This window comes from Pristiophorus japonicus, chromosome 12, assembly GCF_044704955.1.
Source record: "Pristiophorus japonicus isolate sPriJap1 chromosome 12, sPriJap1.hap1, whole genome shotgun sequence".
NCBI lineage: Eukaryota > Metazoa > Chordata > Chondrichthyes > Pristiophoridae > Pristiophorus > Pristiophorus japonicus.
In genome coordinates, this window is record NC_091988.1 from 35,616,571 (window position 1) to 35,628,293 (window position 11,723).

Here is an 11,723-nt window from a genome sequence, read left to right on the forward strand (position 1 = left end):
CATCCGGGAGGGCGCTGAGCTCCTCGAGTATCGTCGCCGAGAGCATGCAGAAATCAAGCGCAGGCAGCGGAAGGAGCGTGCGGAAAACCAGACTCCCTGCCCACCCTTTCCCTCAGAGACTGTGGTTCTCGTATTGGACTGTACAGCTATCTAAGAACTTGTGCTAAGAGTGGAAGCAAGTCTTCCTCGATTCTGAGGGACTGCCTATGATGATGAAAGACACTACATAAATACAAGTTGTTGTTCTTGTTATTGTTGTGCAGATAAGTAGCATTGGAAATGAGTGACAATTCTCTCATCCTGCAGAACAGCAGGCCAGTGGTATAAGGAATTCAATGACGTAACCAGAGCAGGCTCGGTTCTTAACTTTAGAGGATGAAGAGTGTGCTGGTATCCAAAGAAAAAAAGGAAGATTAACCTGATACAATCATTGAACTCCTTGCGCAACTGTACTGTTAAAATGTATTCATTATAAAGTCCAACAGCTCCATATAAAGCTACTTATAGATAAAATCATTGTTATGTGATTTTCTTATAACTCCGCCACTCCTTGTTAGAGTAGCAGGCAAGTTAGTCATACTGTTGATAGCAGCGTTTTCCATCAGAGATTCCAATGGCGGTGCTAGCTCACTATTTTGTCTGTTACTAACCATGGTCTTTTCTTTTGCTACAATGTTATTGCGACTGGATTGTTTTCTGAGGACTGGGTAGGTCCACTTGCACCATTTCCTTTTCCAAAGGTGTCTCAATTATCCTGAACACCTTCCCATTTTTTTGTTTTTTCATTGTAGAATCAAATATCCACTGACTGTTATACTGGCATCCATTTCACTTTTTTCTTTGGTTTAATTCCAACAAATTCTTCTTCTCTAACATTTTTCATCTGATTAAGCCACTGTGAAACATAGAAACATAGAAAATAGGTGCAGGAGTAGGCCATTCGGCCCTTCGAGCCTGCACCACCATTCAATAAGATCATGGCTGATCATTCCCTCAGTACCCCTTTCCTGCTTTCTCTCCATATTCTTTGAAGCCTTTAGCCGTAAGGACCATATCTAACTCCCTCTTGAATATATCCAATAAACTGGCATCAACAACTCTCTGCGGCAGGGAATTCCACAGTTTAACAACTCTCTGAGTGAAGAAGTTTCTGCTCATCTCAGTCCTAAATGGCCTACCCCTTATCCTAAGACTGTGTCCCCTGGTTCTGGACTTCCCCAATATCGGGAACAATCTACCCGCATCTAACCTGTCCCGTCCCGTCAGAATCTTGTATGTTTCTATGACATCCTCTCTCATCCTTCTAAACTCCAATGTATAAAGGCCCAGTGGATCCAGTATCTCCTTATATGTCAGTCCGGCCATCCCGGGAATCAGTCTGGTGAACCTTCGCTGCACTCCCTCAATAGCAAGAACATCCTTCCTCAGATTAGGAGACCAAAATTGAACACAATATTCCAGGTGAGGCCTCACCAAGGCCCTGTACAACTGCAGTAAGACCTCCCTGCTCCTCTACTCAAATCCCCTAGCTATGAAGGCAAACATGCCATTTGCCTTCTTCACCACCTGCTGTACCTGCATGTCAACTTTCAATGACTGATGAACCATGACACCCAGGTCTCGTTGCATCTCCCCTTTTCCTAATCTGCCGCCATTCAGATAATATTCTGTCTTCGCGTTTTTGCCCCCAAAGTGGATAACCCCGCATTTATCCACATTATACTGCATCTGCCATGCATTTGCCCACTCACCTAACCTGTCTAAGTCACCCTGCAGCCTCTTAGCGTCCCCCTCACAGCTCACACCGCCACCCAGTTTAGTATCACCTGCAAACTTCGAGATATTACACTCAATTCCTTCATCCAAATCATTGATGTATATTGTAAAGAGCTGGGGTCCCAGCACTGAGCCCTGCGGCACTCCACTAGTCATTGCCTGCCATTCTGAAAAGGACCCGTTTATCCCGACTCTCTGCTTCCTGTCTGCCAACCAGTTCTCTATCCATATCAGCATATTACCCCCAATACCATGTGCTTTGATTTTGCATACCAATCTCTTGTGTGGGACCTTGTCAAAAGCCTTTGAAAGTCCAAATACACGACATCCACTGGTTCTCCCTTGTCCAGTCTACTAGTTACATCCTCAAAAAATTCCAGAAGATTTGTCAAGCATGATTTCTCCTTCATAAATTCATGCTGACTTGGACCGATCCTGTCACTGCTTTCCAAATGCGCTGCTATTTCATCCTTAATAATTGATTCCAACATTTTCCCCACCACTGATGTCAGGCTAACCGGTCTATAATTACCCACGGTGTCTCTTCCTCCCTTTTTAAAAAGTGGTGTTACATTAGCTACCCTCCAGTCATAGGAACTGATCCCGAGTCGATAGACTGTTGGAAAATGATCACCAATGCATCCACTATTTCTAGGGCCACTTCCTGAAGTACTCTGCGATGCAGACTATCAGGCCCCGGAGATTTATCGGCCTTCAATCCCATCAATTTCCCCAACACAATTTCCCGCCTAATAAAGATATCGTTCAGTTCCTCCTTCTCATTAGATCCTTGGTCCCCTAGTACTTTAGGAAGGTTATTTGTGTCTTCCTTTGTGAAGACAGAACTGAAGTATTTATTCAATTGGTCTGCCATGTCTTTGTTCCCCATTATAAATTCACCTGAATCCGACTGCAAGGGACCTATATTTGTCTTCACTAATCTTTTTCTCTTTACATATCTATAGAAGCTTTTGCAGTCAGTTTTTATGTTCCCGGCAAGCTTCTTCTCGTACTCTATTTTCCCCCTCTTAATTAAACCCTTTGTCCTCCTCTGCTGAAGTCTAAATTTCTCCCAGTCCTCAGTTTTGCTGCTTTTTCTGGCCAATTTATATGCCTCTTCCTTGGATTTAACACTATCCTTAATTTCCCTTGTTAGCCACGGTTAAGCCACCTTCCCAGTTTTATTTTTACTCCAGACAGGGATGTACAATTGCTGAAGTTCATCCATGTGATATTTAAATGTTTGCCATTGTCTATCTACCGTCAACCCTTTAAGTATCATTTGCCAGTCTACTCTAGCCAATTCATGCCTCAAACCATCGAAGTTACCTTTCCTTAAGTTCAGGACCCTAGTTTCTGAATTAACTGTGTCACTTTCCATCCTAATAAAGAATTCTACCATGTTATGGTCACTGTTCCCCAAGGGATCTCACACAACAAGATTGCTAATTAGCCCTTTCTCATTACACATCACCCAGTCTAGGATGGCCAGCTCCCTGGTTAGTTCCTCAGCATATTGGTCTAGAAAACCATCCCTAATACACTCCAGGAAATTCTCCTGAATGGGATGTTCTGCTACATTAAAGGCAATATATAAAAACAAGTTGTTGTTGTATCCTGATGATCTCCATCTTCACTGCTCCACTACTACCCTTGATTGAATAACTGTTCCCATGCTTTAGACTACTTGCCTGACTGCTTGTGGATGAACCCAAATATTTGCAGTTCATTATTGGCAAGGCACATATCTTGCCAATAATGACTGAAACTCTGCGCCTAGGTTCCTGATCCCAGCTTAATGATGACTTAAATTCAACCCAATGGTGTTCAATTTTGATGTCCTGCTCAAACTTAAATTTATCCAGAATTACATCCTATCCTACACAAAGTCCTGCTCACTTATCATCCATGGCCTTGATAGCCATCATTGGCTTCCCATTCTCTGGTGCATCAATTTCAAAAACTTCATTTTCATCTTCAAACTCCTCAATCACCGGACCTCCCTTTACTTTTGCAACCTTCTGAGTCTTACATCTCTGTTCATGCCGTTCTTCCAACACTGTTCTACAGCACAGTCCCTCATATTTCCACTCTACCATTTGTTATAGACCTATTGGCCTCTCTGACACTTAAACCTCTTTGTCTTGCTACAGCTCTCCCAACTTTCAACATTTTTCTTAAATTCTAACTCTTAAACAGTGCCTTTGGCCATCTTCCTACTCTTGGTCTGGTCTAATCCATCTTTGAAATCTCCATGGCCTTTTTTGATGGACCAATAAGAGTGACACAGGGTTATCCCAGGGTCACCAAACAAAAATAATCACAAGTGTCCTTTTTATAGCACCACTAATATGGGATGGTCCAAAACAAAAGGATACCTTCCCAACTAAATCAAGATTTTATTATTACTGTCTACAAGACACTCTATACCCTGTGATTTCCACCGGTCATGGAAGGCATCAAGCGCATCAGTGGACACTGCATGCTCCCCCTCCAGAGCCACCCAGGTATGGAGAGGCTGGCCAGAGCAACCCCATCCTCCGCCACTTCTGGACCTACAAATTTCTCTTTTAGCCAGACCCAGGAGCAGGCACACAAGATCTCCGATTTACCTCCACACTGAACAGCCAAAGATTAGCAGCGTGGGGTTAAAATGTAGCCAAATGTTAAGGAGCAGTCCCTTCAGTGAAATCCGCTGGAATATTTTGCTATTTTTAAGACACTATATAAATGCAACTAATTGTTGTTGATAGAATCTCTAAATGCAATAAGGAAAAGCTAGATAAATGCATGAGAGGAAAAGGAATCGAAGGATATGTTGATAGGGTTAATGAAGTAAATGGGAGGAAGCTTGTGTGGAGGATAAACACTGGCATAAACCAGTTGGGCGAAATTGCCTCTTTCTGTGCTGCAAATTCTATATAGCTCTATATAATATAAATGCTCAGGATGAGACGAATAGGAACTTCCAGAATAGTAGAAATTACACTAAATTTTACACCAGTTTTGGCACTCAAATTTCCTGGAGAGTTCATTTGCCTACACCAGGAAGTGAAAACTGGCGTAAAACAAGTGCAAATGCAGTGCTATCGATCGGGGAAATATATCAGGCTGCTATCTTCTGCCAAGGCACCTCACTCTCAGAGCTTCTTATCTCTGCTGCTCTCCTTCCTCTTCCATTATTATACAGAACAGTGGTATGCCCATTGGGAAGGCCATTTCAGCTGCTTAGTCCTTCTGAATGTGTTTATAGGTAAGAGATTATGGGGGTCCGAAAATTTTTGAGTGCACTGTGACTGACATCACTTTGCTTAAGTATAGTGCAAATTTCAGTAAGCATTTTTTTTAAACACCAAGGAATTGCTATCAAGCTCCAGAAATCTCAGTTTCGCTAATATCAGGTAACTTTGGCCCATGCTGCATCCAAGTTTTTGGGTGTAAACCTATGCTGCCGTTCGTCGCTGCAGCAAAGCCGGGGCCGACCCGGAAAGGGCGGAGTCCAACATGGCGGTTGTGAAACCGCTCTATTCCCGGCCGCGTGAGCGGAAGCGGCTTGCGCGAAGCCGGAAGCGGAGATAAATCGGGAGAAGATGGTGTACGTGTCCAACGGTGAGAAAGCGGCGGCGGCAGGGGGGGGGCGGTTAAACGGTGTCTGAGGTGGAATGTCGTTGACTGAGAGTGGTTGTAAGTGATACTGTTTAAATTAATGGCGTGGTGCTGAGGCCGGGCTCAGCGGTCTGTTGTTCATCTGAGGGACAACCAATGTGTGTCTTGTTTCCTGGTCAGACCCCACACTGGCTGTCGGGGTATTCAATGATGCTGCACTCACACTTTAAGCTCCCGCACCCTCGGCTAAGGTGTAAACTATAAGCATGTAGAGGAGGGATAAAAAGATCGATAATTTCAGTGGTAGAATTGACGGCAGAAAGTGTCTACGCAGTAAGCATTTAAAGCCGCAGGATCCCGCAGTTTAATGACAAACTGGGATGCACTCGGCTCGAAGTGTATGAAAAAGAAGAAAGTGAATTGTACAAATGTAAATCTTATATCTCAATGTTTCACATTATTTACCTTCAAGTACAGTGACTTATGCAGGTAACATTTGTAACTATTTGCCCCACAAGCAGCAACAGTTAGTTCAACGTCAGCGAATTGTGACGAAGGGCCATCGACCCGAAACGTTAACTCTGCTTTCTCTCCACAGATGCTGCCTGACCTGAGATTGCCAGCATTTTCTAATTTTAAGCCAGTTCATTTGTGTGGTGGTATTTGTTTAGGGAGAACTGCTGACTAGGATACTGGGCCTGCTCATCGAATGGTGTTATAGGTTCTTTGAACATGGGATCGAGTCACTGCAGATAGTGTATAAACCTCAGTTTAACATAACATTTAACTGAAAAATCGTGGCCTTGATTTTTGTCTAATCTGGGTGGAATCAGTGCTTGAAGGGTGTCTGGGCAACCAACAAGCTTGCATGTTGAGGCCTGGCTGGTAAGAATCACTGCCTGACGGGCAGGTGGGAGCAGGAATTTGAGTGGCAGGAGGCCACTGTCTGAGAGCTGTGAGAATGGTATCTGGCAGTCAGGTAAGTGGTTGGTTGGTGGGTGGGGGCCAGGGAGCACCAAGGTGATTGGGGTATGAAGTGAGGGAGACCCAAGGTTTCTTTGTGGAGCCTGGAGGAGGGGACTTTCAAAATTGTGGCCAGCAGACCCCTCCCTCCCAAGATTAATTACAGAGCTGTTCACATCCTAGTGGAAAGCTGTTTTTATTGGTTTATATGAAGATTGGCCATGATATTTCTTCGATATATTGTCAATACAGGTACTTGTTTACAACTATGTTAGAAAGATAAAGGACTACTCATTTTAAAAAAACTTTGAAGGGTTATTTTTGATAATTACTTGGGCTTTGTGAAATAACTAGATGAAGACTGGACAAAGCTATGTCCTTTCCACACAGATTGTAGTGAAATTGCATTCTAGGATTTGAACTAGTCACTGTAAGCTGCAGGGGCTAAAGAGGATATTTAAATGTTCATTTGATGACTATAGTTCTACATTGCATTATTAGGTACTGAGTAAAATGCATAAACTATTTCATGTCATTGTTTTTTGCAGGGCAAGTTGTGGATAACAGGAGTCAGACACCATGGAGTTTGTCAACAATTGTTCAGTTTTTCTGGGGAATAGTGGAGTTTTTTTCTGTTTTGTAAGTTGCAACTTGCATTTATCTTAAATGTACATAATATCTCTACTGATTAAAGCAGTATATCAAAGCGTTATTGATTCTGATAAATAATAAACAGCTGTGTTCCACATTTAGCTTTCGGACATTGTTCAACCCAACTGGAGCTGAATATAAAAGAACTGGACATCAGTCATCCTGGGGTAGACCCGACGATGGAAGAGGGTAATTCTATGTTAAAAGCAAGCAGAGGATGTTTCTTTCTTTCAGTAACATACCTTTTTCATTGTTCTTTTGAAGCTTTTTCTTCAATTTTCTATCCTTACTCCTATTCTGCTGAAAATGGCAGTTCACGCATGGGTACATTCTGTGGGTGTTGGTGCCTCTGATATATCAGCCAAGTGACCATTTGTTGGTGTCAGCCATTCAGTGGTGAGGGTCCTCACAGCTCAATCCAACCTGTCATTTGAGGTAACCATGAAGTACAAGGGGGTATTAACGAAGAGTGTTTGACTGTTCTCTCTCCTCACTGTACATAAAAAGTTTTGTTTTAAACATATAATTGGGCTAGAAATTGACCAGCCTTGCGCCTGTTTTCTCGGCAATATTTCATCTTTTTTGCCAGTAAACGGTACTCGCCTTAATGGCCAAAGTTGTGCACCAGCGGTTTTGAAATACTGCTGAAAAGCGGACCGCCGGCATGCAACACCAAAAAAATGCAACCGCTTAAAATTGGCCGTTCGGCGCACCCATATTCAGGGTGGGAAAAAAAACGCCTAAGAAAAGCCTGCGTTGAAGCCCCAGAACCAGTGTTAGGTATGAAGACCTACAAAAACGGTAAGTTAAAATGTTTGTTTAAATTCTTTTTCAGCGATTCTTTAGTTAAGTGAATGTTTTCTGGGTTTTTTTGCAATTTTTTTGTTTTCTCCCCTTTTGGGGCCTGTCTTTTTGGCCCCAAAAGCCTTTTAATAGGCCTCGGGCTAAAATTGGCAAGGACCGCGGTTTCCACCGTGAATCCTCATGCAACACGCCGACTTTTACCGTTGGGTGCATTTTGTTGCCAATTTTACCCCTTTTTAAAAAAAAAAAAAATATTTTTTACAGTATTTTTGGTGAAAAATGCCAGGGGAAAAAACACAATCACCAAAAGACCAATTAGAACAAGGAACCTTGGGCTTTCAGGATTTATTTTAAGCTCCAATTAATCTATATAACCTACGATTATAATAATGAGAATAAAATAATATTTGGTGGGGGGTAGGTGGAGGTGAAATGTATCAATTTAAGAGCCTCTGTTGTAAAACAAAAGGTAAAATTTAAATTTTGTTCAGTGTTTAAAATGAACAGATTAACACCTTTGTTTAAATAGCAAAGCAATTTCATATAATCTGCTTCAGTAATTCCTCAAAGTAAACAGGAATTGCTTTGACCAAAAATATTTCAACAAATATATAAAATAAACAATGTTAAAGTTAATGACAGTAATTTGTATTCTACTTACTTTCTTCTGCCTTATGTACTAATTGAAATATTAGTTCTTAAGTTGTGAATGTAAGTTGATCTTGGAGTACATCATGAAATGTTAAAAAAGATGGGGATAATGCCACCTTAAACGCACCCACGTAAAATTCCTTTTGATATTTTAAGACTTACTATTCGTATCACAGTGATTTCAGGGTGTAGATTATGTACTGATACTTTAGCTCCCTTGCAGTATAGTGCCATGTGCAGTATTTTGACACCTTCTAGACATCTTTGAGAGAAAGTGTGTTTGGAAAAAAACTGCAAACTGAACAAAGTTATAGATTTCATTGAAACTGTTCAAAGTACTGAATCAAGTAAAATCTTGAATCTGGAAAGATAAAATAACAAAACTTTAACATTTGTAAGAAATGTTTATTTCTAAGTGTAACTTGTGATTTTACTTCCTGCAGTATTGGGCAAACATGATGAGGGAAAGAAGAATTTCTAACTGATGAATTGGCATGGTTTTGTTATATTTTGAGAGAACCAAAAAAAGTGCTTTCATATTTGTCTTGTATTTCATTGTTTTACAGTGAGTAGCTAATAAAGCAATCAATAGACATGAAACAATCTAAACTGGAGGTGCTTATTGTTTTTTGACCAATGATTCCTGTAGTGTAGGCCTCCTGCAGTCATTGACCACATTGAGCTACAATTTTTTTTAGACCAGCTGAGAAGAGGACTTGTTCTTCATTGTTGATCTTCCTGACTGCCATCATTCTTAATGGGGCTAGTAAACATGCTGCTACAGTGGCAACATCATTACGTGGTCATGGCATTAACAGAAACTTATTAGCTCTGTAATCGTCTACTCCGTGTATGTAAACTGGCCAAAATGTTGTGGCCCGTCTGTGCATTGTCGTCAGCTTTTTAAAAGTAAATTCAGAAGAGCGGCAGTCTGCAGTCCTCTCACTCACTGACCAGTCAATAATAAGCTTTGCTTATTAAATTTATGTAGAAGGTTCTGGCAGTACATAACTTGTCGTCCTGGATTATTACCTGTAATATGAGCTGACTGTGTATATGAATCCTTTTCTAGCAATCTTCATTTAGTAAAGCAAGGAATTAAATTTTTTTCAAACAGCCCTCCAGGAGTTCCACGGAGAAAAATGGGTCGAATAAATCATGGTGGAGGAGGTCCTGCACCACCGCCAATGTCTGGGGGATGAGGAAGGTAAGATGTATGTTTTCAAACAAGAATACGTTGTTACAATTAACATTGCAAACAAAGCTAAGTATGTAAAATGATTATTTGCTGACTAGTTCTGTTAGAATTCTAGTCACTATTGCTTGTAATCTTGTAACCTCATGTTTTTCTATATATAATGGATAGCAAATCAAATTTTAAAAATAAATAATTATGGCAGGCTTAAGTATACTATAAATCACTTATTTACTGTTTACAAGCAAGAAAATAGTTAAACAAGTCAGCAGGGCCACTCATTACCATGGCAAAATAAATCACATTCCATTCTTTCATGGGGTTTTGTGGGATTTTTAGCAGTATTTTAAGGGATTGCACTCCGCAGTGGTCCATTTTTCCTTTTAAATCTGTGCTCTTGGTCATCAGTTTGACGGTATTGGTTTGTAAGCATGATCAATGATGCACTTGTGTTGGGGTTGATCAGGAAATGTTTAGTCTGTTCTAAACATTTTTTCCAATTGAGTTTGGGAGTGCAAAACCACACCCTACTGTTCTATGGCAGTGTGTTACACAGTACTCCACTAAAATTTAATTTGAATAATTACAAATTTGAATCAGATTTTGGATTTTTTTTTTGGGGGGGGGTGGAAAAAGAAAGATAAATGACTGATATATTTTGTAAAACTTTACAGGTAAACGCCTGCTTTCCAAAGCAGGCACTTGGACGTGCATTCGCAAGGTGATGTGCAAGAAGATGGGAAAATTGGAAAGATCGGAAGTGTTACTGATGTGAATGTACTTGTCCATCCAGAAGAGTTGCTCTCTGTTAAATACACTGATTAATGATGTTGTGCTGGGAATACCTGAATTTAAAGGCACTGGCACAATGGAAAAGGCAACTGTGCAGTATCTTGTGTTTAATAAAATTGACTTTTCAAGCATTCCTTTTAACTTATATTTTAATAGTCCTATTTAGAATAGTCCTGTATTGAACTTTTGTTCAAGTCTTGGCATCAATAAAGTATTTAAGAATGTTTTGTTTTGCAGTCTCTGCAGTGGTGGAGCAGAAACACCTGATACCACAGCAATATTTTTATTGAGAAATTCACAGCAGTAACATCCATTTGCCTGTCATGGACACAGGTTGGCAAGAAACAAGTCCTGGAAACCTTTGTGTACAGAAATATGGCTGTAGTTTAACCTGCAAATACCACTGGTTTGATGTGTGCAACTTTAAAAGTAACTGCCTTCCTGTAAGCCAATCTAGGTAGCTATCGCATACGCATTTACATTACTTGGCAATGAGTGCTTTCTCGCACCTGATGTCACATGCCTCCAGTTTCCTCATCGGCTATATAACTTATATTGGTCGAGCATAAGGGAAGGACCTTGGGACATTTCGTGACATGCCAGCCGCTAAGTGTTCCCGACATCCAAGTATAATACTGCACACCTTAATACTGGGAACTTGTGTAAGGGGCTTTGCAAAGAAATATGCCTACTTCTATAGGAACAGAAGTACACCATTCAGCCTCTCGATTACGTTCCACCATTCTATTAGATCATCTCTGATCTGTACCTCAAACTCCATTTACCCACCTTTCCTCCATATCCCTTGATACCTTTACCTATCACTCAGTCTTAAATGTCAATCAACTGAGTATCCACAGCCTTTTGGGGAGAGAGTTGCAGCTTTCCACTCTTGTTTTGTGGGTAAAATGCTTCCTAATTCTAGGCCTAACTTGCCTAGCTTTAATTTTATAATTATGCCTCCTTGTTCTGGATTCCCCCACCAGAGGAATTAGTTTCTACCCAATTGAACCCCTTTATCATTTAAACACCTTGATGAGTGTGCCTCGACCTTCTAAACTCGAGGGAATACAATCCAGGTTTATGTAATGTATCCTAATTTAATCATTTGAGCCCCAGTATCATTCTGGTTAATCTGAGCTGTAGCCCTTCTAAGGCCAATATATCTTTGCTGAGGAGCCGGGCCTAAAACTGAATGCAGTATTCCAGTTATGGTTTGACCAGTGCTCTGTACAACTGAAACATCACTTCCTCACTTTAGTATTAAAACCCTCTTGAAATAAAA

General features: G+C 40.9%; 1 protein-coding gene across 2 annotated transcripts; it reads left to right on the plus strand.

Annotated features, from left to right (window-relative positions):
* The first annotated feature begins 5,288 nt into the window (after positions 1 to 5,288).
* On the plus strand, positions 5,289 to 10,569 carry selenok (selenoprotein K). Of its 2 annotated transcripts, none has more exons than XM_070895299.1 (5): positions 5,289 to 5,385; positions 6,894 to 6,984; positions 7,099 to 7,185; positions 9,569 to 9,658; positions 10,321 to 10,569. In XM_070895299.1, exons 1-4 carry the CDS (start codon positions 5,367 to 5,369, stop codon positions 9,651 to 9,653), a joined length of 282 nt encoding a protein of 93 aa, XP_070751400.1. In that variant the 5' UTR covers positions 5,289 to 5,366; the 3' UTR covers positions 9,654 to 9,658; positions 10,321 to 10,569. The 2 variants fall into 2 exon arrangements, with proteins under 2 accessions (XP_070751400.1, XP_070751398.1); XM_070895297.1 differs by having other exon boundaries at positions 5,372 to 5,460.
* The last annotated feature ends 1,154 nt before the right edge of the window (positions 10,570 to 11,723 follow it).